The 27,022-nt window shown below is 54.0% G+C and overlaps 1 protein-coding gene across 3 annotated transcripts in view; it reads left to right on the top strand.

The window, feature by feature from the left end:
* CASZ1 (castor zinc finger 1) overlaps positions 1-27,022 on the top strand; it is a 206,588-nt gene that overhangs the window by 74,618 nt on the left and 104,948 nt on the right. For 2 of the 3 annotated variants that reach the window (XM_054085596.1, XM_054085593.1), the window contains exon 3: positions 21,579-21,664. In XM_054085596.1, coding sequence (XP_053941571.1) covers positions 21,661-21,664 — 4 coding nt within the window. In that variant the 5' untranslated portion in view covers positions 21,579-21,660. The remainder of the gene's footprint in view (positions 1-21,578; positions 21,665-27,022) is intronic. The other variant, XM_054085594.1, reaches the window with a different exon arrangement.

Here is a 27,022-nt window from a genome sequence, read left to right as displayed (position 1 = left end):
TTGGGGAGCTCTGCAGCCTTCTCTCCATAGCTTTGTTCTTGCAGCCATGGTGGTGGTGGATAGCCACAAAGGCACTTCTAAACGTCCTCCCCTGCCAGCTCTGTCCAGGCACAGCGTTGGGTTGTTACAGGGTCCCCAGAGTCATCTCTCTTTCTGAGAGCACCTTGGCCACCCTGTTGGCTGCTCCATTTCTGGCTGTTCCATCAGGCCTTTTGGATGACAGGGCTTCAGGATCCATGGGCTGTGTGCACCTTCAGTGCTTGGAGCAGGCAGGAGCTGCTGGAGAACCGCTGGAGCCTTGGAGGAACACCCAGGCTGCTGGGTTGGGAAGTTCAGCCAGGGGAGGAGATCCTTGTGTTCAGGTCCTGCTTCCCTCGCCTCCAGCTCGGGCGAGTGAGGTGCCCGAGGGCTGGGAACAGGTTTCAGCTCTCCCATCGGCTGGCACAGTGCTGGCCTGGGTCTCCATCAGCTCTCTCTGTTCTTCCAGAGGCGGTTCTTCTTCTCTCTCTGGACAGCCCATGGCAGTGCCTGGGGGGTCACAGGGCAGTGGCCGTGGGGGTTTCTCTGTGTGCCTGTACGTGTGCGCTGCTGTGCACGAAGCCGCTGCCCCCCTGCTGCCCAGCTCTGCGCGGGGGCCTCAGTGGCCCTGTGCCTCGATGCGGGTGTGCGCGTCTGTATTTCCAGACAGCACTGCTGCTTCGCCAGGTGCCCAGCAGAAATGTGTAAAACCACGGAGCGGCTCGTTTGTCTGCTCTGCTGCTGGGAATCTGAGGCTTGATTTGAGGCAGGGAAAAAAACTTTACCAGTGCCCTCAATCTAAACTGGTGTTGGTGTACATGGGAGATAGGAGGGTTCACTCTTTCACTCTTGGATCTCTACCTCTATCCCAGTCTCAGCAATTTCTACCTTCGTGTGGTGCTGCCCAACAGCCCAGGGCGGGATGTAAGGAGCCTGAGTCTCCACTTTTGAGTTTCTTGGGGAGTTTCTGTAGGCAGTGGGCAGTGGCTCGAGGTGGATTTTGGCCGGGACACCATGGGTAACATCACAGTGGGATCCAGAGGTACATTTGCATGGATGTAAATGATCACATCATGGCAGATTAGCAAGTCGCTGCTTGTTAGCTGTGCTGCGGTGTGGGACCACGCGCATACTCCTTCCCTGTTGAGATTGCGCCTTGAGCAGCGCCTGCTCACACGGAGGCCTCCTTCCCTCAAGCCTTAGTCCTGTCCTTACCTGCTGCTCTGGTGGTGTGGAGCAGGACCTCTCTGGGTTCCTCTCACTGACGTGTCCCCAAAGACTGGCTGCTCCCACTGACGTATCCCAAAAGACTGGCTGCTCCGAGCTAGCAGGTGTGGCAACAGCTTTGGTTTTGCAGGTTCTCAGTCCCTCTTCCCTTCAGAGCTGCCCTCAGGAGTCTCAGCTGAGCATTCCAGAGGAACGCAAGCTTGGGATTCCCTGCCCAGTGCTGCGGGTGACAGGAGCCTGGCAGCCTCACCAGGCACAGCGGGAAGTGGCTTCTGGCCCCAGAGGTGCTTGGAGAGGAGCCCGTGGAGGGGTCCCTGCTGCTTGTGGGCAGCAGCTTGGGTGGCACAGCTCCACAGGAACGCTGCCTGGGGTGCGGTCAGGGAGAAGGTGGTGAGAGGTTAGGCTGATGGTTACACTGGATGATCTTAGAGTTCTTTTCCAACCTAAATGATTCCATGAGAGCCAGACACGTTTGCAATCATGGCACGTCATCTGTGGTTTTCTTTGCTTGATTCTTCTTTTAAAAGCTAATCGAAGCCCAAAGGACCTCTGAGATCCTCTGCTGGGGTCAGTTTTGGGGACTTCCCATTTCTGGGCTTTAGAAAACAGGAGATTTGGTTCAGAAGGTCACCATGCCTTTCAGAGAGAGCGCTGGTCTCACCATGGGGCAGCCTGGCACGAGCAGACCTCTCTCCGGCCTCGTTTGCTCGGTGGAGTCTCCCCACATACCAGACAAGGCTCGGTCTTGAAGCTGAGAGAGGGCAAAGCAGAGGCTCTGGTTAGACAAGTACTCCAGAGCTATCAGCAATGGAGTGTGGAGCGTGGGGACTGCTGGGGTGGGTTTAAGGAAATCAGCTGGGAATAGATGAGAGATAATTTGCCTTATCAGAGTGCGAGAGAGCAGGTCTCTCCGGGAGTCTGAAATGCCTGCCAGAAGGTGGAGAAGATGCTACAACCCAGAGCATGTGAGCGCTGGTTTGGGGACCTGGCTTCTTTTCTTGGCTCTGCCATGGCCCACCTAACCTTCAACGAGCCATCAAGAGATGAAATCGTCTCTCTCAGCCTTGGTTTCCCTTTCTCTGCCTCAAAGGTCTGGCTCCCAGCTCCAGAGTTCCATCCTGGGCAAAGGGACTGTGTTTCGCAGAGAAGGCTGCAGTCAGCCGTGGCTCCTCTCTTCACCCCACACATCAAGGCACGCTGCTGGGTTTTTTTCAGAATCCTGATCCTCAGAAGCCATCAGTATCCAGGGAACTTTATCACACACACTCGAAATAACCCAGAAAGCTGCCAGCCCCATATTAGGGAATGAATCCCTGTCGGAAAGTAAAGTGAAAGCAAAATTTATTGACAGGCTACTGTGACTGCGGGCAGTTTGTGACCCAGCCCCCTTCTTTACCTCCACCCCTCCCCATGCACAAAACCGACAAACCTTTATATTTAGCAGGGCTGGGTCCCTTGTCGCAGCTCCCAGGGATTCCACAGGAGCCTTCCCAGGGGAATGGAATACAAATTGCAGGCGAGGAGGTCTGCACAGCGTCCTCCCCACCCCACACCCAGGCCTCTTCACCCCCCCCCCCCCCCAGTGGCCCAGTAGAAATGCAAGTGCTTAATAGAATAACAAACCCAACAAAACCCCAATCCCTGTCAGCCTAAAAATTCTCTTGCTGAGCTCAAGTGGTGGCAGAGTTTTGCCGTCCTCATTACCCCAGCGCCAGGCAAGGCGATGCGGTGGTTGGAGCAGGAGGTGCAGAGGAATGAGCTCCTCCCCGGCTCTGCCAAGGACGGTGCTATCGCAGTCAATCACGTTAATCTTCAGTGACTAAGTTTCCCCATTTGTAAATCTCGGCCATCGCTGCAGCCTCCAAACGCCTTTCATGTCTGCTAGAGTTTCCTGGAGAGGTTCATGGAGCTTCTGTAGTTTCTGTTTGAGTGTAAAATCCTGCTTGAAGTGGGCATTTGAGATACTCGGTTGTGACTTTTAACAAAAGTGTTTGTTTATGACTTTTGTTCTGCTCTTGCTTATGAGGAGGGACGGGCTTTCAGTAGTATCTTTTGGGAGATAGCAGGGGCTTAGGAGGAGGTCCTGCAGAGATGTAGAATGGCGCTGTACTTGCATGTCTTGGGTTCTAGAGAAAAGAAGCAAAGTGTAGGATATGTGTTTGTACACAGTAATTTTTCCCTGGGAAGAGGGTTGGTGAGGAACAGAAAGCTTCCATGTCCAACTATGGCGTTCAAGGGGCTCTGCATGGAGCGAGGACTGGAGCTGCGATCTGCCTTCCCTCTGTCCACGCTGGATAGTCTGCATGGCAGCTTTTGGGTCCCTTGGCCAGAGGACCCCTCTGCTCAAGGAGAGGAAAGTGGCAAGAAATTATTTTTGACCAAAAGGCAGAGACCCCAAAAAGATTTGGTAGACACCTGCAGCCTGGTGGATGAGCAACAGAAGATGCACTTGGTCTGCAGCCTTTTAATCTCTCTGCTGCGATGGCCAGAGGTGACAGTTTGTGCTGGTCGAGGTGCCAGCTTCTCTCATGTGGCTGCTGCCTCCCAGGAGCAGGACGGAGCCCAGTCCCACCTCTCTTGATTCGCTTTGCTCTGGTAGAGGACAGCCATCAGCTGGAGCTCCTTTGCTTCGTTCCAAAACACTGGCTGACTGTCCTCGCTCTTGCTTTACACATGGAAACTGCAGAGGGCTTTTAGTCTTCCCCCTGATTTCCCGCGCTGTGGATGGAGAGGAGATCAGCCCTTGGCCGGCATACAGACAGGTGACCTCCACGGCCTTGCCGACGCTGCCGGCACAGCCGCGTGCTGGGGCTTTGTATCCTCTGTACCTGTCCCTGTTTCCCCTCACTGCCTGCAGGGAGGAGGAGGAAGAGGAGATCCCAACATCCTGACACTTGAGATGGGCCTCTTCTCTGTCCTTCCACCGATTCAGCCACCCAGGACGTGTCAGCACTGTGATGGATCCTTTATTTCTTAAAACCCACTCGAAGTAGAAGGGGCAGGGAGGCGGCTGCTGAAGGATGGGGTCAGCCGGCCCAGAGGAAGGCACGGCCACCCTCTGTGAGCGAGGGACAGCTGGGGTTACGTGGGAGAAGGGGAGAGCTCAGGTCAGAGGGCCAGGTTGGTTTGGGGAAAGCCTCGTCTCCGAGCAGGAGTTTCTAGCAGAAGAGGGTTTCGTGGTTTGTGGTGCATTAGCTCAGAGGTCGGGAACTACAAATTGTCTCTTTTCAGCGCCTGCTGTCCTTTAGCAGTCGGCCGGCACCATCAATCACACCTAGGCACCATCAGGAAATGATTCCCAATCAATTATAATTGCTCTTCACCTACTTCCTGTATAAATCACTGATGTTTTACTGCAGATGCCAATGAAACAGGGGAGCGAGAGGTTTTTCCCTCAACTTTCTTGTGTGTGTCTTGCGCCCACCCACCAACTTCCTTGGGATGGCCCTGCCAGGCTGAGAAACAGCAGGTGACTGGGATTTAAAAGCAGCAGGAGGTTTTATTGCTCCTGGAAGCAAGGAACATGTGGGAGGAGAGTGCTGTGTGCTCTCCACATCTCTGGGATCTGCAGGTGGGGAGAGGGCTCCGAGGCTGAGCCCACACCTCCAGCGTGCAGCTGGTGGCTGAGGTTTCGTGCACAGGCAGGGGAAGCAGAGGTCTCATTAACGCTGGATTAAGTCCTAAAAGAGCCTTTCCTGGGTGAGGTTTACCAGATAGGTGTTCTTACTTCTTTATTCATTCTTTTTCTCCTTCCTCTCTTTCTTCTTCATCGCCTCCGGGCTGGATTGTTGCTTAGTGTGCAGAACTAGATTTGAAGCAGAGCATGAGACCTGGCTGAGGCGTAGAGACCTGATGCTCTTTGATTTTTATGGTATCAAAACACGATGAGCTCTTCTGTTGAACTCTCAGCAGCGCAGAAGATGGGATGAAAGACCTTTTGGGAAGGGGAGGTCAGAGATTCGATTTCTTTTGGAGAAGGACAGAAACCTAAGGTAGAGAGAGAGCTTCTCAAAGGCTGTGAAAGGGGAAAAGGAGGAGAGGAGAAAACGGAGCAGGTAGAAGAAGGTGTGAATAGGACTCACAAGAGACCAAGGCTGGGCACAAAGTGGGATTACGTGTGGCAATGGAGCCGTGCCAGCGCGGATCCCGTTTGGCCTGTGCAGCCGGCGCTGGCCGGGCAGGAGCAGCGAGGAGCGTGCGTGGCTGTGGGTGTGCGGTGGCGGGGGAGCCTGGCCAGGCGAGAGCGCGCCGAGACAGGCGCGGGCGGGCGGCTGCAGCGACTTCCAGGCGGATGATTATTTTATGGAGTCCTCAGAAGTCCAAAGTTATGTGTGTTTGTTAAGCGCCGTAATGCTGAGTTTATTTAATGTGGTTTTAACTGCCGCACGCTTTTATAAATCACAATAATTAAAAATAATAAATTTGAAGGTTAAACAACAGCCTGCGCTGTGGCAAGGAGGAGAGCGAGTGTCTGCGGGCCGTGCTTGCAGGGAGGGAAGCAGGGGTTCCCGGTGGCTGCCTGCGCCACTGTCGCATTGCTTTGGGCCAGGGCTGCATTTCAGGCTGGTCTTGCCGGGGAATGGCAGTGCCAAAGTCCAGGCTGCGGAGCAGCCGGATCTTTTCACACCCTGTCAAGGCCATCATGAGGAAAAGCACATCCACGGGGCAATGGCAGCCCCGGTGGTGTCTTCATGACAATCCAGAATCTCCGATCTCTTCCCCTTCTTGAGGTTTAAAAGCACCTACAGACCCTTGGGTTTGCCATCCTCCTCATAGGATTTTCCGGCTATCGATATTCTTGTTGTTGCAGGGCATTTCTATTGATGCCACATCTCGGTTTGCATTATTTACACAGAGCTATCGAATCTATCCCAGTATTCAGGACAGCCTGACAGAACCCAGCCTCCCTCTTTAAAGGTTAAACAGGCCGGGTCCCCTCGCAACACTGGCTCGGTGCTTGGGAAACGCAGGGTTCTGAACAGCAACCTCCACGCGCTCCCCCCTTCTCATTTTAGCTTGGAAAGGTTACCCGGAGGTGCCTGGGACGGGGAAATCGAGGGTGCTGGAGAGTGTGTGTGTCTCTTTAAATGCTCTTTGTGTCAGCGTGATAAGGAATTTGATGGCTTTATCAGAAATACCAAAGCTTTATTTAGCAGGGTGAGGCGAGCGCCACTCAGCTCCACACAATCTGCTGATAAATTGGGAAAAAAAAAAAAAATAAAAGGAAAAAAGACAGGGGAAAAAAAGAGGCATCAAGGGGAGGAATGTCAAAACTTTCCTTGATTGCATTTGGAAATGGGACGTGGAGCTGGGTGCATTCCCTGCCCAAACACAGGCGCTCAGGATGATGAGGCCAGGTGTGCATTAGTGTCCCTGCTTGAGACCAGAGCTTTTGGAAAGGACAGAAGCAACTTGGATTTACCCCGTTCATCTCCTGGTGTCCCCTCTGTTCACACAGTCATCTCTCTCACGTACTCCCTTTTCTCACCATGTCTCCATTTTGCTGTACATCTCGTCTTCTCTTTCACCTCTGCCTGTGGTACTCAAGCGTTTTTGGCCAACATGTGGTGTATGATCCGTGCCTTCGGTTACGGAGGCTTTGACATTCTTCTTCATCACTTGGGCTCTCAACAAGAGGTTTGGCTGATCTCTGGGTCTCGTCTCCTGTACCTGGAATCCACCTTCCAGATCGTATGAGGGGATGGCACAGGCAGCAAGATGGGAAAGGAGAGGTGTCTCGTGGAGTCATCAGGCACAGTGTGGAGGGGACTTTAGTGAAGAATCTGTTCTGCGGAGAGGTGAGGCCAGCACAGGACTGGCAGAGAGCTTACAGATGGGATGGGAAACATCCCCCACCAAGATGAGGTCTCTGTCCCAGCTTGGATCACTAATCCAGCTGCAGGAGAGGCTGCCGTCTGAGGGGCATGTCCACCCTTGGAGCTTGCTGTCCACCCGGTGTCCCACTGAGCTGTGAGAGGATGTGTTTGCCAGTGCCAACTCTGAAGCTCCTGCTGGCAGTGGCCATTCATTGGAGGGCAGTACACTTGATTGAGGAGCTAGTTTGGGTGAGCCGCTGCCCTGCTAGAGCAGAGGTACATCATCTGATGTAGGCTACCTCCCAGTCTCCAGCCGCAGCTCTTCCACCAGCTCCTGCATGGGGCTCTGCTGCCTTGCCCCTGCCTCCGTGGAAGGGCTCCGTGCTCAGGAGCAGAGCGCTGCCCGGGTTTGCAGCACGGCAAGAAAGAGCATGCAGGGTTTTGCAAAGGATGCTCCTTGCAAGGGCTCCACCAAGGTCAAAGAGCTGCGCTGCCTTTACTGAAACAGGTCTGGTCCCACGTTCCTGTAGCACTTTGAGATGTGAGTTGGGAGGAGCCAGAGACAGGCCCAGGATTTCTCCTGATTTGTGTTTATCATTAACACATGACATCTATTATATATTGTTGCCATGTTTTGTTGTTCATCGCGTGCCTGCGAGCCGGCCACACACATTGTTACAGTCCTGGTCCCTTCCTGATCTCGTGCCTCCACACCTTTTCTTTCTATCCTTCTGTTCATTCTTACTCCTCCCTTTTCCTTTCTCCCTTTCTTTTGATTTTTCCTCTCTCCTTGGCTTGCACGCATGCACACACACAAACACATACACATACAGAGACCTTTCACAGTTGGATCATCTGGTCTTGGCTCTCGCCCACATCTCTTTTTTTATGTGGTTTCTAAAGGGTTTGGGCCAAGTCCCCCATTTCTCTCTCTGTCATCAGGAAGCCTGCTGCAGCCTCTGATTCCAGCTGGATCTGGTTAACTCTCTCTTAGGAAACCTTGCCACCTACCAGAGTAAGGCTGGTGCTGTAAGCTTGGCCGGAAAGGAGAAAGAGAGCTTGGGCTGCTCTAAGTTACAGCCTGATGTTCTGGACAGTTACTCATGATTTACACTAATGTCCCTGAGCACAGAACAAGGTCCTGAGCTGATGCAGCACAGAGCGATGGGAGGCACTGGCTGTGGAGCTGCTCCTTTAGAAGGTGTTTCACTTGGTGGGGCTGCGTGGTGCTTCTCCTTTGCAACGCTGGCAAGGCTCTGGCTCTTAGCTCTCATTTTGGGGGTTCTCCTGAGGATGTAAAGCACGTTTGATCTTGGTCTCTGGCTGGGGCATCTTTTGGCTTGCTTGTAGCCCTGTCTAGTGCATTGCTGTCGCTCTGTCTACTGTATGGGAGGGCAGCCGGTTCCCTTAAGCACCAGGGAGAACCATCGTCCCCGGGAAATGTAGCTTTCGATCCTACAGGTGATTCATTCTCCTCAGAAGGCAGCGTGAAGATGGTGTAATTGTGCATGTGAGAGGGTGAGTAGACAAGTTCAGTAGAGGCTTAAGAGCAATTAGGCTTAAATGACTCCTCTTGTCTACAAGGATTCAAAGAGCCAGGGTCACTTTTGGGAAGAGAGGCTTTCTCCAGTCCTCCTTGGGTGATCTCTGCGGCTGCAGCACAGCTGGCTGCGCGCCGAAGTGCGTTGGAGTCCCCTGGGGGCTGCTGTTAATAGCAGTGCTTTGAGCGCAGAGCCAGTGCATGGGACAGGAGGACAGAACAAGGGACACAGCCCCGTCTCCTCAACACCCTGCGTGTGAGCTGCCTGCTCGGGCGGCTGCTGTGGCTTCACTCAAATCCTGTTAGCTCCGTGGCAAAACTTTCACCAGGCTCAGTCCCTGGGCCAGTAAAAGAGCAAGTGCTGTCAGTGGGGGCAGCTCCAGGGCCAGGGATGGGTTTAGGGAAGAAATACCTGAGAGACAGTTTGCTTTAATGAAGTGGGGTGAGAAGAGAGAGTAGATTGCTTTGGGCATGGGTAATGGGGCATGGAGACCTCAGTGACTCAGCCGGCGCTCTGAACTCTGTGCTGGTCACCCAAGCTGTGGCCGCTTGTCCTCTTGTCTGAAATGAGCCCATCAGCTCAGCGCTCAACCCCACAGGCTCGTGTCCCCTGCCACAAAGCATCTTTCCATGTGGTACTAACCAGCCCTTGCTGGCTCCACCAGCCTGGAGCTGGGGCCGGAGGAGCTGCGGAGCTCGGACGCCTTTGGGTTCTCTTGCAGCTCCATGAGGAGGTGGGGGAAGTTTGCCCTGTGGCTGCCCAGCGCCGCTCCGTGCATGCAGCCCACACACAAACTTTGTGTTTGCTGCAGCCGGTCATCCTGGACTAAATTTGTTCCTTTCTACAAGGTAAATATGAATAAAACGGGCTAAAAAGCCTTGGGCTCCCCCGGTGTGGGCCTGGGGTGCTGGGACAGCACAGCTCCTCCCTGAAGCTGGCTAATAGAAATCAGTCCTGATTAGGATTAGTCCAGCCAGCACTGAGCTGGCAGGCTGATAATCTAATAAAAATTCCCAGGATTGGTTTGCTCTGGGGAGGATTTGCGCTGGACGCGGGAGGAGCAGGATTAGCCCAGCTGTGTTAGGGAAGGGAGGGTGGCTGAGGGTGGGCAGGGAGGCTGCGAGGGGTGGGGGGAGCGAGACAGACAGCAAGAGTAACTGGAAGTGACAGGGTCAGACCGGGCCTTTGTCCTACAGCCTGATTAGAGAGTCTGCCCCCAGTTTCTTACACTTTGGGATGTTGTCGGACAAACTGGAGCTTAAATCTGTCAGAGCGCAGTAGAGATTGGAGTTGACGTCCCGGGAACATACTCCTTGCTGTGCAGAAATCCAGCCCTGCTGGGAAAATGTAAAATGCCCATCCCACCCCGCTCGGAGCTGGAGATGTGAGCTCAGCTTTTTCCTTCAGCTATGTTGGGTGGTTGAGGCTGAGCAGCAGAGCTTGTCCAGAAGGAGTTATCTGCTGTGAGCAGTTCATGTCCAGTTCCAGGCTGGTCTCTCCAGCTTTGATCCCTGACAGAGAGGAAATCCTGGAAGCCAGGTTGTTGCTCTCCAGCTGAAACCACCAAGCTTTGCTTGACACAGTGGCAAAGGCACACACCATGTGTGAGTGGGAACTCGGCGAGAGATCCCTGTTCCTCTGGGGAATCTCAGGGTGGGCAGAAAAGCTGCTTGTAGGCATGGAGGCGGCCTGAGGCTGTGGGCAGTGCCGCTTCAGACTGGAGGTGCCAAGGACTTCTTTGGCTGCTGCTGTTGAGAGAGACCCTTAGTAAGCAGGCAGAGCAGGAAGGTCTTTTACAGGCAGTATTAGGCAGACCTCAGCTGTGCTGGCACTGGGGAACGTACTTTGCAGTGTTGCTGGTTTTTTTGGCCACCCTGATAGCGCTCGAGTTGCCTGGGGAGCTGCTGGTGTTTGGTGCATGACAGGAGTGGGGAGCTCCCATCACCCTCCTCGGGTTAGCAGAGGGAACCCAATCGCCTTTGTGCTGCAGGGCTCCTCGACGGACATGGCAGGAGAGAAAAGAGCCCCCCATGAGTCTTCTGAACTCATCCTTTAACTCTCCTTGTTACTCCTTTCTCCTCCCACTCATCTGGACTGCCTCTCTGCTGCTTGCCTGGGAAGTTGATCACAAAACCCTGGACTCGTTAAACGCATCTCATCCCTCTGTGGATGCTGAAGTTGGATAGGGACACCTGCAGAGAGAGAGCCTTCAGAGCCCCTGGAGCAAAAGAACCAGAACAACCGCTCCAGATGTTCATGGACACAAGGCAGGAGCTGAATAGGATGCAGACCCCCTCGTGGAGACTGAACTCCACAGAGAAATGCCCTCAAAGCTCCAGAGTGTGCAGGTTGTGTGAGGGTTTTTTTACCCTCTGCAGCTCCTGTGGTTGAGCTGGAACATTTCCCAGCCGAGTGTGTCTGTCTGTTGACCAGCATCCTAAAGCTCTGGGGTCTGGCGGTTGTTTGGGAAACACCTCCTAAGTATCAACCCCCACCCCCCAAAGAAAGAAAGAAAGAAAAAGCCTCTAAGACGAGACCAAGATAACTAAATAACGAGAGCACTGTCCTCTCCAGGCTTGGGTAGCTGCATATATGATTGTCAACTTGATGAAATCCCCCCGGATGTAATGAGCTGATTTTCTGCTGTTAATATTGCATCTGCTGATGAAGGATTCGTTAGGATAATGGAACGAAGCTAAAATATAAATGACTCGCTGTCAAGAAGCAGCTTTTGCTTGTGTTCTCTTGACAGTTCCCTGGCCATGGCGAGGGAGTTTTGTGTGCTCCACACACGTTTGTGAGGTGTGTGTGATGATTTGGCCCTGCATGTGCAGGGACACACGTGTCACTGTGTTCCCTATGAGCCGATCACCCTGGTAGCCTGGAAGCCCGTGGCGTGTGCCCATCCTGACCTGCTGGCACGCTGCTGGGCACCAAGACGCAGGCGTTCATCTCTCTGCTGCTTTCTGCCTGCCCACGGGGACCAAGCAGCACTGTTGTCAGAGCGCAGCGGCCAGGGAGAGTCGCTCCTTGGCTTGGCTGAGGCTGCCCGAGAGGAGAGGGAAGATTTGCTGCGGGAAAAGCATCGGTGCTTTCCCTCCGGCTCTTTTTCCTATCCGTAATGTTTCTTTTTTCATTTTATTTTGTTGGCAAAGTTGCTGGGGTTGCTTTCCGAACAAGAGAAATCAGTTTAAGCATGTTAGAAAGTGAAACCGCTCTTTGCTCAATGAACCTTTTGAAACACAGAGTATTGTCTTCCTTGAAAAACGCAACAAGGATTTTGATAGAAGTGGTTATTGCTGAGCAGTGATTGTGTGGCTGTGCCCAAACTCTCAACGTTCTGTGTCTGTCTTGAGAGATGGGGTTGGTTTCCCTTGCAAAAAGTCTTTGAAAGTGGAAGCAGCTCCGTTGTTGGGGGCATTTCAACTCCAATACCATTCATACCCGTGACCTCAGCACCACTTTGCTCATCCCAGTTCAGGGCTGTGTGGACACATCCTGGTGCGTGTTAAATCTTTGTTATCAGATTCACAGGGAGGAGGAACTCTGAACGTGTTTACAAGGTTCTTTGGTATCTTAGACTTTCTGTACGTTTCCTAACAGCTTTAACCAAAAAGTCACATCCAAACCCCTCGTTTTACCCTGCGCCTAAGGATGTTTGGTGTTTTCACTTAAAGTCCGTGTTTCTGGACACAGGAGATTGACTGGGAATCTCAGCTTTCATTATTTGTTTGGGTTTTTAGTTTTTAATCACATTTCTTGCTCTTCTGATTACCAAGGAGGAGAAAAAAAAGAATGAAAACATGAACTGTAATGGCCCAAAAATGAAATTAAAAAGGCCTTGCTTTCTATTATTATTTTTCAAATCACATTTTTCGGCCAATGAAGTTGGAGATTGGAGCAGTGATGCGTTTTTTCTCTAACTGGAGCTGGTGTTCTGGGCTGTGCTGTTTTTCCAGAGGTGTGAGGTGTGGTGGCGCAGCACCGCTCACCTGCAGCTCTTTGGTGGCTGTTCAAGCTCCTCTCCCAGCCCAGCAAAGCCCTGCCTGGCCCAGCTCTACTTTTGAGGAGTTCCCCTCGCTGCTCGGACTCTGTGAGGAACACGGGTGGTTTAATTGAATCATTCTTTACAAAAGACCGTGAATATAAATGATGGGGGAGGGAGGAGACACGGGAATATGATGCTAGAAATTTTGCATTGAAATATATTTGGTGGCAAACACCTTTCTGACCAGGTGAGATTTGGAGTGCGTGTCTGTGTGCGTGTGTAAACATACAGAGTCATGGAATGGGTTGGGTTGGAAGGGACTTAAGCATCTCTATGAATTTTTCAATGTCGTGAAAACATTTCTTTGCTCTTCCACATGCTGAACACTACAAGGGAGAAGACTTTCAACTGAAAAATTACTATCCCCAAGATATTTGGCAGGAAAATGATCCTTTTTTGAGCAGTGTTGTGTCTGATTTGCAGCTGGTTGTGCACCTAAAGGAAGCGGGTAAGGTGGTAAAAGTAGGGTGCAGGGGATAATCGAGTCCCAGACTGGCCGGGGGTACCTTCTCTGTCCTCAGCCCACAGGAACCCCTGCAGATGTCGGTGCATCAGGGCTCAAAACAGCAGAGCAGGGACACCTTCCAGGGCATCTGAGTTACTCCTGATGGGAAGGTGGTCCAGAGAAGGTGGAAAGCCTTTTGTTTCTCTTGCGCAAGGCTTAAAGTCCCAGCCTCGTGAAGGTAGAAGCTGGTGAAAGATTTGCAGTTTCTTTGCTGCCTCCTGGCCGTGGTAACCCAGCCAGTCCCAGGCAACTGGAAGTCATGAGCTGGGCTCCAAAAACGTGAGATCATCCTGGAGGTTTTGAGATGGAGTCAGTAAATGCCAAAGGATATGACATTCCTGGACTCGCTTCCTGAGTCCCTCAGCCTTTCTGGGCTCTTCCCTGAGCCTTGGCAAGGGAGGGGAGGTGGGAAGGGAGGCCTGACCAGCGTCCTTCTCTCTTGGCATCCCTGAGGCTTTTTATGCCGTAAAGGCAAAGAGCCAGATCCCGAGCCAGCATGAACCAGCACAGCTCCATCGGTGTCAGCAGGGCTTCCCTGATTCACACCCACTCGGGCTTCCCTCCTGGCTTTGGGGAAACTCTTTTGAGGAATTTGGTTGCAAAGTGAAGCCCTGCTTGGCTGGGACTGCGCATCCAAGCAGCCCCTTGGCTCGCAGCCTGCCTGGCCTCGGGCAGGCTCAGTTTACAGCCACCGGCTGGGGAAATCACAGATCCCCTCTCCCCAAATCCTCAACTTTGGTTTTCCTTCTGTTTCTGCTCTTGGCCAGGTACCCGCAGGCTCCAGCAATTCCCATCACCTCTTCCCATGTACCAGGTCTCTTGGCCATCGCTTGCAGCTTATTTGTGTGTTTCGGTGTGTCACACATTTCTTTTTGCTGGGGTCCCCTGCTTCATCATTATCTTAATCACTGTTGTGTTAAGTTTCATGCTTCCTTTGACCTTTATTTTCGGCCTGGTTATGCTGTTTATCTGCCTCTGACACTTGTCCCCTGGTGCTATTGCCAGGGAAACCCAGCGCAGAGGCTTTTCCCTTTCCCCCCACCCCCCTTGTCCCTTTCTGTTTAATTTTTTTCTTTCCTCTTTTTTTTTTTTTTTTCCTTTTTTTTTTTTTTTTTTTTTGTCTTTTAACATGGTTTTCCTAAAAAGTTTTTTAATCAATCAAATTTGAGGCAGAAAATAGGCTTGGTCACGCCTGGTCCTTGGGTCGTGTGACACTCACTCAGGGTCCTGACAGCTCCTCAAAAGGGGCACTCGGGACGAGGAGGGGGGCCAGCATCGCGTTTCCCCAGGAAAGGGCCTGTTTCCATGGCACTGCCCCCACCTCTCCGCCATCCACCAGCCCGACGTGGGCTTGAGGCTCTTCAAAAGGGGCGTTGGGAAGCGTGCGTGTGTACGGGTCCGGCGAACAAAACGGAGGCGCGGGGGCGGCGGCGGCGGGGGCCGTGCTGGCTGCGCTGACAGCTGCCGGGGTTCTCTGCCACCGGAGCTCGTGGGGAGCCAGCGGGAGCCAGGGCCCCAGCTCAAGCCGCATAATCAGGGGCTTTTCATAAATGCCCCATTTTTCATCCTCGTCTAAGGCATTTGGTCGAGAGAACCGGTGGCCCTGACGTGGCAGGGCAGCGCTCCCCAGTCCTGGCGCACACCCCTGGCGTGCCCTCCTCGTCCCTCATCTCCGCCGTCGGCTGGTGCCCAACGGCGCCTCGTGTCCCTCTGGCATTGGGATGGCAGAGGGAACGTGGAGCCAGCCTCGCGGCTCTGCCAGCTCCCACCACGCGGGACCTGGGCTCTGCCTGTGCCTCGCCATCCCTGGCACTGTGCTTTGCCCTCGGGACTCCCTGCTTCCCTCACCTCCCTGCCCTGGGAGACCACTTGCCCTCCTGCTGCCTTCACCCAGGGCTCCCTGCTGGGGTTTTTAAAGCCTGTTCGTCCTCCCCACCCCTTCCTCAAGCTCTCTTCTCTGCCTCTGCTCCCTCCTGTCCTTCTTTTCTCTATGCCCTTTCCAGTTTTCCATTTGTACGGGGCCTTTTTCCTCTCTCTCTTTTTTATAATTAATGATTAGTTTTAATTGGTTTGCTTAGGCAGCCTGACAGCAAATTAGCAGGAGCCAGCCCAAGGCTGCCGAACACCAATTTGGGGACTGCTGTGCTTTACAGATGTGAGGGCGGGAGGTGAACTCCTTGGATTCATCCCTCGGCACCCCGTGCCTGCTGGGCTGGGCTGCCAGCTTGGAGCTGGAGCCTCTCCTGGTCCTGGGTGCTGGGAAGCTGGGACCGGCGAGGCTGCTGTGTCCTGTCCCTGCATCCCAGCTCCAGCTCTCCAGAGGTGGCCAACGGGCACTGAGGCGCACGGTTACCTCTAGGATGGCCCTGTCCCTTTCCTGCTGCCCAGCACTGGTTTTCCTCCTTCTTTTTGCATCACCTTCCTTGAGTGAGAGTGGGCTTTGCTCAACAGGTTTGAGGTGAGGGGAAAGGGTGAGAGGCAGGGCAGGATTCCCCTGGGGAGCGCGGTGCGGAGTCCTTGGAAGAGTGAGGCAGGCAGCTCTACCCAGGGCTCAAAGGCAGGTAATGGGGAAGGGGGGGGAAAGAAAGGGGGGCTTTGCTCTTTTCTTCCTTTGCCATGATTTCCCTTTGCTTTTCTTTTCTTTGCCTTTTTTATAGCTCCCATTTTTCTTTTTTATGAGAGAGAAACTGCAGGGTTCTCCCAGGGCTGGGAAGAGCACTCGGTCCCAGGCTGCTCCCAGCCAGATGGAGGGGAAGAGAAGGGGGGCAGCGGGCCCGTAATCCTGGGAGGAGAGTTTTCCTGGTTAAAGAGGATTGGGGATGGAGTCTAGGACATTTCAGTGCGTTGTTTTGGGAAGAATAGGCAGACCATGACCTATTTGGGATGCTTGTTACCCTCGTTTCAGCACACAACTTTGCTGAGAGCTCTGGCAGCTGTGTCACCCTGGCAGTCAGGGGATGTCGTTCGTTTGTGGTGCGCTGCTGGCATTGCCTCCTAATGGCAGTGAAGGAAGGGGAAACAGGATCAGACACGAGGTTCCCTCTCCTTCAGCCCATGTGTTTTCCCCTGAGCCGCTCAGGATCTGGAGGAGATGACAGCTGAGTGCACAGGGCTCTGTCCCATCTGCTGCCCCTCGTTCTGCCCTGTGGGTTGTGCTGGTTCCTGGCCCTGGTGCTCCAGCTTCTCCTTGTGCTCAGGCCAGGCTTGGGCCAGGCTGGGGATGTTTCATTGCCACTGCCCCATCCCCTCGCTCCTGAGAGAGTCTGTGAGCTGCGTTCCTCCCAGCACCAGCGCCTGGACGGGGTCCACAACCCAGAGCCCGGGCTGGGCTCTCAGAGCAGAGGGATGGGGTTTGTATCTGCCTTTTGTTCTGAAGCATCTACTCGGCACATGATGAGGCCCAACTACATCTATAGAGCAACCAGGGTATCCAAGCCTTTCCCTCAAACCGAGAATGCTGGAGGCAGCAGGACATGTTTCCTGTCCCCAGCAATCCTGGACGTTCTCAGTTGCTTCATCCTTGCTTCAGGTGTTAACGGGTGCTTTTGCCCTTTCTGGACCCCAGTCCGGCCCTCCAGCTGAGCGTTAATATCTGCATATGCCTTTTTACGGGATCCAGAGCACATGTAGAACTGAAATCAGAGGGAGCTGGTGTCTTCCTGGGATTTCTGTCATGCAGGAACAGCCTTTTCATCAGTCACAGAGGTCCCTGCTGTATTCCAGATTCATGAAAGATGGAAACCAGCACAAACACGTCTGCTCGCGGATCCGTGTGTTGTTCAGCTGTGAGCGTACTGGCAAACACCACGCTGTGATACCTTGCCGCCGCCTGGCCCCTTCCCCAAAGACCCGTACGTTTAGAGCTCGCTCAGGTGAAAATGCAGATAATGCACGTAGAAACTGGTGCTGCGCAGGCGTCCCCCGAGGCTCAGAGGCTTTGGTCGCAGTGCGCGCTCCTCTGCCCCTGCTCTCTTCAGGACACACTGCTGTGCACGCACACAGCTCGAGTGTCGCTCCCCAGTCCTGATGTGACCCTCAAGAGAGAGTCCTTCACGGGTCTTTGCCAGCATGTTGGACCTTACCTGAGCTTTTGGCTAGGCGTGAGTCTTCCTTTCCTGGAGAAAGAGGGAGAGGGTTGAAGGAGAAGTGTGGAAAAATAGCTGGTAGGAAAGGCACTGAGACCTCCGGATCACTTCACTTCTGTGGCATCTTGGCTTATTTTCACCTGATGGCCACGCAATCGCAGAAGATGCGTTTTGAACTGGTGCAAAACTTCCATGTCCTGCACGCCTGGGGTGTCATCTTTTCCTCTCCACACCCCTCCACCCTCTCAGGAGGTGTTTTAAGACCCCTTTCACTTTCTTGTAGGCTGTTTACATTTCTCTGCACTTCAGCGAGCCAGAAGGGGCTCGAGGGGTTGCAGACACGTGCCTTTGTGTGCCAACAAGACTGGGACAGATCCAGCTATGCCCGGTTATGACCCAGGCTGTCTTGTCTGTCCGTCAGCCCCAGCTTGGCCAGTGCCAAGGAATAAGTCATGCTCAGGCTTTTTTTTGCCAGGGCAGGCTTGGGCAAGGCCAGACCTGTGGCCATGAGCTCAAACCCTGTGCCCATAGCTCCTGGTAGTACCTGTGCCACCCAGCACAGATCTTGAGGACCAACAAGGCTGTGGTGGTTGTACCTCATCTGCAGGGCTGAGCTCAGTGTGGGGCACTTGCTTTGCAGCTGATCAGGTTTGTTGCTGATACCACACTGAGAAGGAACAATCTCAAAGAGTTGGTAGGGCCACTGGAGCGTCGGGCGCTGCACAAAGTTGTGGGAAGGCACAGCTCCTTCCCCATGAGAGCAGCCATCCTTCCCCCTGGGAGAGAGCTGTCTCCACTTCTCATTTTAGTGATGTGGGTGCCAATGTTTGACCACTGCCTTTGCAGTGTAGGGGACTCCATTGTAATTGTGTAGTTCCTGAAAACTGATGAGCAGCTGAGGATCACCAGGAAGGAGTGGGAAACCGAGGCAAGGAGCTGAAGGTGCTTAAGATGACCTCAGAGTTCCTGGAGTGACTCACAGAGGGGTGATCCCTCCTGGGGTCCTTGGCTGCTCATCCCACAGCCTGCGAGCCTAACCCATTGTTGTGAATGAAACTGAGGGGAGCAGAAAGCCGTGATCCCTCTTGCCCTGCCTTTGGCTTGGCTTCTCACCCTTCCTCTCTTCTACATCTCCTGGCACCCCTCTCCGCCAGCCCGTGCCCTCAGTCCTGCTCGGCCAGCAGCCCAAGCCGGCTCCTTTAAGGCAGGCACGCCGGGGAATTGTGCGCGGTGCCAGCCTTCGCTGCGAGTGCCTCTCCCGCTTCCCCCTCGGAAAGTTTCCTGCCCAATTGTTATGTGCGATCCGATCTGAAAGTTGCTCTCTAAGCTTCTTGTCACATTTTGACTTAATGAAGTGCAACTGGAGTGGGAATTGGGGTTCATCACGCCAGTCTCACTGCGCTCCCTTGTTGTCAGAAAACAGGGGCGGTTGGGGACCGTAATGCAACGCTGCAAGTCGTTATCATTCCGGTCAGTCTGTTTAACACAAAATTAAACAAAGAACTAATTAGTGCCTCATGAATTAATAAATGCGCAGTTGCCGGGTAGGAAGGGGAGGAAGGAAAAAAGGTTGTTGAAGGAAAGATACTGAAAAAGTCGAATTAGGATGTTGTGTCAAGGGGAAAAAAAAAAAAAAAACTGAGTCCACTTTGGTGAAGAGTTTGGATCCATTGGTTTCCTTGGAATAAGCTCTTCTCCTCCTCCTGCGTCCTACTTGTCCGCTCTAGAGCAGCGATGTACGGGCAGGCACGGGGAAGGGAGAGGTCTGGATTTCTTCACCATATTCCCTAGAAGCTGGAGCTAGGATCCACAGGCCAATAGCCAGAGATAAATATTTATCCAAGGAGCTTTGTGCCCAGATGAGGGAGCTGAGAGGTGCGGGGTGGAAGCCCTTCCTTGGAGAGGAGGGAGGCCTCTAAGGTGGTCATGGCGAGCAAGTCTCCTCTCTGTCCGAACACTTTGGAGCTTCCTGCTTTCTGCTGAGGGGTTGTGTCATGGTTGTGCCTGTCTCCACATGGTTTGTGTCCCTCTGACTCGGGGAAGGAGCCCACCCTTGGTCTCCCAAAGCAGAGGAGGGGGCTGGAGCAAGGAAAAGGAGGAAGAAGAGGGTGAGGAGGCAGGGATGAGGCAGGGAGGAGGGAGGGTGGCTGTGGGGTAAGCAGGGAGAGGGGCGATGTGAGGTGGCACCCACGCCTTCGGTGTTGGCCACGCATTGCTCATTTTTGCGGAGAATCCAAAGCTGTCCCAGTAACTGTGTAATCTCAGATTAGCTGGGTCCCAGCAGCTCTCCCCCTGCCTCTGCTCCTTGCCGTATCCGTGCTGGCCGCCCCCGCTCCCCGCGTGGAGGAGAGGCGACGCTCTCGCAGCGCAGCCGACGTGCGGGTTGTGCCGGACGCCCACCCAACCCTGCAGGTGCCGTGCCGTGCTGCGAGCGAGAGGCCTCTGCTCTGGCGCATTGTCAGGCAGGGAAGCAGGGAGAGCTGGGGGAGGGAAGAGTCCATCCTTAAGAGGACATGTCAAGTACAATTAGCGTTATCTGTCTAAATATGTACTGGGAACACAGAATACAAGAGGAGGCCTGGCTGGCTTTAATGGAGACATATGCAAGGTCATATTGCCTCATACAATCCCCCAATCTGATTTGGGGATTACACATTCTAAGTAAATTGGCGTTATTCCTCTTGCATCATTGATAAGCTGTGGCCGAAAGAAGGGGAGTAAAAAAAAAAAACAATTAAAACCTCAAACCCAAGAATTGACCGTGCGCAGGGGCGAGGGAGTGAAGCCAGGAAGGCAGAGCTCGAGAAGGGGGAGAGAACAAAAGGGGGGAGAGAAAAAAAGAGTGTGACAGGGTGGCAGAGGAAGTGATAGAAAGAGCAAGGAAGAAGGAGAGAACAAAGGGAAGAAAAAGGTGGGAGAAGGGATGAGAGAGCCAGCACAGAGGGTGCCAGGGTGGAAGAAAGACCTGAAGTTGGGGAGCTGTTACTCCAGCTGTGTCCTTAGCCTCGTTAGCACCAGGATTTGGGTGGGAAAGGAAGGAGCCAGGCTTGGTTATGCATCTTCCTCACCCAAGGGGCTCCGTGTGCTCCATGCCCATCCATCTCTCCAGCTCCTTCCCGCTCTGGGTTCCAGGCAGCGCCAGGCATCTATCTTTGGTGCAGTGTGCAGGCGGTGGAGTGCGAGTGATGGGAGGAAGCCGCCCGCCGCCCGGAGCCCCAGGACCCCAAAACGCAGGGCTGAGCCGCAGCAGCAGCACGGGCTCCCCAGAGCCAAGTCCCTCTCAGCTTTGCTCTCCAAGGGGTTCAAGTGGGATCAACGGGGCTGAGCATGGCACACGCTGCCACGCCTTGGAGAGAGAGGCGTGCTGGGAGGTGCGAGGCGCAGGCGGCTGAGGGCTCCCGGATTCCGTGTGCGACCTCAGGCCAGGGTTTCATTGCACTGCCACAGTTCGGGCTGTTGCGGTAGCTGCTTGGGCAGCGGTGCAAAACAGAGGCTGCGGGAAAGGACCGAGCACCCTTGCCACTATATGTGAAACCGCTTGTGCTCCCTGACACCTTCCAGCTCTGGGAGAGGGAAGCCCCTGGCTGTGGAGCATCCCTCCCCCTCCTGCGAGTTCTCCTCCCGCCCTGCCTGTGCAGGATAACCCCCTCCGGAAGTCTCACGGCACGGCTTTTATGCTCTGTCACATTTTTGGAACATATGGTTTTAAATAATTCAATTTACTTTTCATGTGTTTTGCTGTGACGTTTTTTTTTCTTTTTTTTTTTTTTTTACCCTGTCCCTTTTCTCTTTCCTCCTCTCTCTCTGCATTCTCCAGGAAGGAAGATGCACAGATGCATGGATAAGGGGGTTCGGTGCCTGGGGACCCTGCACCCCCTCATCTCATGCCCCATTGCCGTGCAAGGGAGGCCTCAGTGTTAGCACACTGGGGGTCCTCTGTGGAAGAGGGGTCAGCAGAGGGAATGAGAAGGTTGGAAAGGGAATAATTTGGCATAGAGAAGGAATTACCCTTAGATGTGGGGGCAGACCAGCATCGGGTCTGTCTGTGGTACCTGGGAAGCAGGATTCCAGCCTGGAATAGCTGCTCTCTCCATGCTAAATTATTCCCAGCCCTTGTTTGGAGTCTCATGCTCAGCGAAGTGCAGGAGTGCTCTGTGCATGGCACTGCGTGGTGCAGCCAGAAGCGGGAAAGCACTTTGTTCCCGTGCGAAGTCTGAATGCCCCATGCTGGCCCCGCTTGCAGCTGGGTTCTCACCCAGCTTTTGTGAGTGCCTGCGCCTTGGCTCTTCGTCAGGCGTGCCCCGTGTATTAACTGGATCCCTTCTCTTCCTTCTCTAGGATGAAGTGATTTTAGAGCTAAAATCGAGGCAAGAAACCAGGCCTTGAAATCTCCGAAAGGTAGGAGAGACTTCAGACTGCAATGGGTATGTCACTACACCCTCCTGGGTTCTCTTTTCCTCTGCGTGTCTCTCACACTCTATGGTCTGCTCGCTGTGCCTCTGTCTGCACTAGAACTTCTGGGGCTGGACCATCACTGGTTAGAGAGAGGAAGGAAAACAGGAGAAGGTCTAATGCAGACATGGCCTGTGTGTATCCTAATCCATTGTCTTTGTACACCAGTTGTTCTGGGCACCTGGTTTTGTCACTGTGGGGTTTTCTCAATATGTTCTCTGCTGCCTCTACCTTTACAGATTTAAAGTGTAAAGCTTTGGTGAGGAGGGTGCAGCTTTTATCTTCATCCATGTGGGCTGGTGGGAGATGGATAAGGTCCTTTCACTGCATAGGATGCAGTCTCCATCTACTGTGAAGTTTTGCTGAGCTCAGTTCACATAATTTAAGATGGCAATGTGCGTGCTCTCCTCCTCCTCTGGCACGTTTTTATCTGTTCAGACTGCAGCACCGTGCTGGTAGGGTGAAATCAGCTCTGTCTCTCCAGAAGAATCCCGACTTTTCTGGATTTTTCCCTTTACCCAGACCCTCATGGTCTGTGTTACTGCAAAATCCCCCAATCTCACAGTCTCCTGGAGCTCAATGGTCCCTTAAGTCTGTGTCTGATAAGAGTTAGAGGCCTAGAGCCCAGCGAAGTGAAAGGCGATTGTGTGTGCTGGCTAAGAGGGTCCCTTTGCCTCCTCCGATGATGGTCACTGAGAAGTCCCTGCCACGCCGAGGCAGTTCCTACTGTCCCTGCCGCTTCCTCGTGGCCCGGGGAGACCACGGGGCTCCCTTGTGTGTCACCCAGAGATTCCCCACTCTCTTCCCCATGTCTCTGGGCTGTCCCCTCTGCGGTGTCACCAAGCCCAGCGCTCCTGCAGGCGCCAAGGCGAGTCCGAGAGCAGGGCAGGAGACGCTGTGGTGGTGGGGAGCGCGCTGCCCTGTGGGACATCGCCTCGGAGCTGCAGGAACGCTCCCTGCGGTGCCCCCAGAGCCTTCCTGCCACAGTGGGGACCCCGAGTCCCGGCGTCAGGGAGCTCACAGGCTGAGTCCGGGCTGGCTGGGGCGGGAGGGGGCCCCAGGCCGGGCTGGGCAGTGTCAGAGGTGACCGGTGGAAGGCCAGTGTTATGTAAATACCGCTGCTGTAACATGGCAGGCCTGAATGGCCCTATGCGTCCATCCATCATTGCTGGGGAACAGAAGCCTCCCTGGGAGCACGGGGGGCCGGCAGCGCGGGGCATGCAGACACAGGCAGCATGTGCCCTACTCATAAACTGTTTGTTTTCTTTTTGTCTCTCTCGTTTCGGGGCACCCCGCCGAGAGCAACTCTCTGTTTTGTCCTTGCAACTTCTCCCCCAACCTTCCCCCCACCACTTCAGCCCTTCCTTTTCCTCCCTCCTTCCTCCCGCCCTTATAAAAATGGTGTTGGGGGGGTAAAAGCCCCCAGTTCACATTGCGGCTTCTTTCTGTGACTTCAAAGGCTCCCCATCATTGTTTGGGATCGGCAGGCAGTGGCCCTGAAAACGTGATCACAGCCGGGCACAGTGTAGGTCACCACCGAGTGCCGTGCTCCGAGCGCTGAAAGGAACAGGCGGATTCTTCCCTTTTCATGCTTCACAACCCTGGTTACAGCGCTCTGCCTCGCCCGCGTGCTCCTCGCTGCGTGGCTATTCTTGCTCTTTTCTCCTCCTTTTCCTCCCGCCTTCCCTCACTTTCTCTCAGGTCCCTCATTTCTCTGTCCGTTTGCTCTTGTTCTGCCCTCCTCGGTGCCCAGCATCACATGCTTTTCACACTTTGTTCTCTTTCTTCTCTCGGTTACTTTTCTCCCTCTCTCTCTCTCCTGCCTGGCATGGCCCTGCTGCCCCTTCTGTCTGTCCTCTTGGTGCTCCCTGATGGAAATCACTGTTTTCTTTCTCCCGTTTCCCTCTCGTGCAGGTCGGGCTGGAGGCTGATCTCCTCCCGTTCCCTGTTCCCGTTCAGTAGCAGCCTTCCTCTGACACTTGGCTGTGTTTCTGTGATATCTCACTCACTTTGCCCTGTGCTGCGGAGGCTCTGTGAGCTCTGGATTATCCCAGCCAGCCTACAGCCCTGTTCTTCCCAGGACTTCCCACCGACTGCTTCCATGTGCATCGAGCTCGCTTCCCCGGAGTTTAGCATCCGTACGCAGGGAGGCAGCGCACGGCACCTGCCAACAGCCTCAGCTTCCTCGCTCGCTCTCTGGCTCTGCTCATCTGCAAGGAGCCAGCAAACAGGGTTAGTGCTGTGGCCGAATTTGTGAGGCAAGGCACTGACTTCGTGTATATCATGGAGAAAGGGAGGAAACATTTGAACCTTGTAGATCTCATGGAACACGACACTGATAGCAGTGCTAGAGGGCAGAGTTAAGCAGGGATAAGGCAGAGGGAAGCAGGCCCAACTGTTTGAATGGGCACCCCAGAATGCTTTTGCACTGGATTTCAGCTGGGGAGCATCGTTGTATTGAAACTTGGGGGCGTGTTTGGCTGCACAGTAAACCACAGTCGGACTCCTTGCCTGCTAAACGTCTCCCCCAGCAAACCAAGAGTTTATTGTCTCTTCAGTGGAAGAGCACAAGCCTGCGCCCCTCAAGCACCCAGCCAGGGTGCAGCTGCCCTGCCCTCCGCCCCGGGAGTGGAGATGGCCGTGCTTGTGCCTCTGGTGATTTGTGAGGTTGTTTTAATGCCTAGGAGCCCACCAGGACTTGTCTCTTGCTAAACAGGCATATTAAGGGACATTGCGGCAGGGGTTATAGAGTAATAATTTGTCCTAATGAGCTGGTGTCACGTTCTCCTATGCCGAGCGGCGCGCGGGCAGGAGCCGTGGTAGGAAGGGTCTGCAATCGCTGACCTGTCAGCCCAGGTTAATGAAGTACTGTGCCGCTTGCAGGGTTAGAGAGCAGGAGCTCAGCCTGCAGCGGCTACGGGGTCGAGGGGAAGGATAGGGCTCTCCCCAAGCTGAATGCTCTGGGGGAAGGCCTGTGCCCTGCAGGATGAACGTTACGATGCCGGGATCTCTGTGCTGTTGGGCTGAGTGCCACCACATCCCCATCAAACTGTCTCTACAGTCAGAGGCGAACCTGTTGCGGCGGGGGATTGGCAGGGGTTTGTCCTCTGGCCGTGCAAGACAGCCCATGTTGGCACACATGGAAAGAGGCTGGAAAAGTAAGAGAGAAGAGATCTCACCTTTTCCAGGTGCCCCTGACCAGGCTGAGCTCCCATACAGCCAGGCCAAAAGCAAAATTCCTGGCAACACTAGGGAGCAGGCGCAGGCAGGTGGCTGGTGGTGGTGGCCGGTGTCTAGCTAGGAGGTAGATCCGTAGAGAGATGCCGCGCGTTCATCCTCACCTTTCTCTGTGCACTGCCTGTATGAACTGCCAGAGGAAGCTTGCTCTGTCCTTCCTGTTCCCTCTTTTTCCTCCCGTTGTGCTTCTCCATGGCTTGCCGAGATCTTTTGCCATGCATGGCAGCCTTCAAGCCAAGCAGCTGCTTCCATCCCCTGTGGGCGGCTGGGCAGCAAAGGCACAGGCAGGGTGTTGCCGGTCCCAGGTGAGCAGTGCTTGGGAGCAGGCTGGCAGCAGGACAGGGGTTGGCTGCGGTTTGACCAGGGCTCCACACTCTGCAGGAGAGCGCAGGAGAAGCCGAGAACCAGGAGTCCTGGCCCAGCTGCTGCCCTGGGGATTCATGGCCTGCCTTGCCCTGCGGATCACACCACGTGTCTACGTGGGGCGGGACAGTGCCCTTGGCCACACCAGTGCCCTGCAGTCCACAACACAAGCCCGATATGCCATCTTCCTCCTCCTCCCACTCCTTGCTTTCCTCTTTCCCCCCCTGCTTCTCTTTGCTTTTCTCTGTCTCCATCTCTCTCTCCCTTTCATCTACTCGGAAGGCTTTACTCTACTTCCTTGTCACCCTAATTGATTGCATTAACCTTTCAGCGTATTGGATTTCCCCAGCACCGTGCAGAGAGCACTGTGCAATATGCTTATAATCTGGGCTGTAATGGACAGGGAGCAGTCAACGAGCCCCTGCTCTGACGGATTCTGCTGACAACTTCTTCTCGGGGAGGGGGAAAGGGAATACGCCGATGGGTCCTGTCCTGCAGCCGGCACAGCCCCAGCCTCGCTGCTGCCCGGCGAGGAGGGTGCCAGTGAGAACAGAGTCCTTTGAAAAGGATCCAGCTTGGGGAACAGGGGGGAGGTGCCGTATTTGACCCTATTCCTGTAATTTTTCCTTGGGTCTGAGCCCCCCTCTCCCTTCTCCGCTCCATCTACAGTTTTGTTCCATCTGTTCCACTCTAAATTAATGTAGACTTGACATTGAGGCACATGTTGCTTGTGGTGGGATGAGAAGACAATATCATGGAACCTGCATGTTTTCATATCATGCTTGCCTTTGCCCTTTCCTTTCACTTCAGTGAGTGAGGATGTGAGGGAGGGGGACACTTTTCCTGGGATTTCAAAGACAAAAGATTAGGAATATTGTTCTCATGAAGAAGATGTCACCAGAGACATCAGGAGGCAGAAGCCTTGAATTATGTGGCCTTGGATAAATCCCTCCTCTCCCTGATACCTTATTTCCCCCCTGGGATGCTGGAGCTGTGGTTTCGGTGCCCTGTAACACGCGGCAGAATCTGCAGGAGGGCTACGGGGAGAGCCGAGCTGTCACCACTGCTCGCTGGGCAGGGATGGGAGAGCAGCTGCGGGTAGTGGAGCTGCACGCGAGGAGCCACTGCTCCTCCTGGTGCAGGGCAGGGAATGAACCCCTGGGATCAGGGCACCAGCGAGCGAGGCTGCTGAAGGCCTGGCATCCTGCTGGTGCTCAGGTGAGAGGTGCTTTGGCACTGGTTTATTTTAAAGGACACTGGTGGATCTTCTGGTGATGGTGCCTCCATCCTAGCATAGGCAGCAGTTCAGCAAAATGCTTGGAGCACCAGGTTGGATTTTGCTTAAGCCAAAGTTATTTGGCTCATTCGGGGCAGATAGGAATGGTTGGACTTGATGATCTAAGAGGTCTCTTCCAATGTAGTGATTCTATGATTCAAGCACAGATTTACAAAGTGCATTTGCCGTGGGCTGTAGGATGAGACCTAGACCCTTGTGAAGCCCTTTTCTAGTTCTTTTTAAACAGCATCAAGCACAAGAAGGTTCTTCATTTATGGTTATGGCTCACAGTGTAAAGGACAGCAACAGTGGAAGGGTTTCTGATCTCTTGGTAGGTCTTCAGCTCATGGGTTCCATCATCTTTTTAAAAGTAGAGCTGCTCCTGCCGCCGTAGGTGGTCCACGCTCTGCCCCGGGGACACTCAGAGCTGGCGTTTAGAAACTTCTCAAGTTCC

This window comes from Cuculus canorus, chromosome 21, assembly GCF_017976375.1.
Source record: "Cuculus canorus isolate bCucCan1 chromosome 21, bCucCan1.pri, whole genome shotgun sequence".
Classification (NCBI taxonomy): Eukaryota; Metazoa; Chordata; class Aves; order Cuculiformes; family Cuculidae; genus Cuculus; species Cuculus canorus.
The sequence above is the reverse complement of the archived record's forward strand: the minus strand, read 5'-3'. Positions and strand labels throughout refer to the sequence as shown.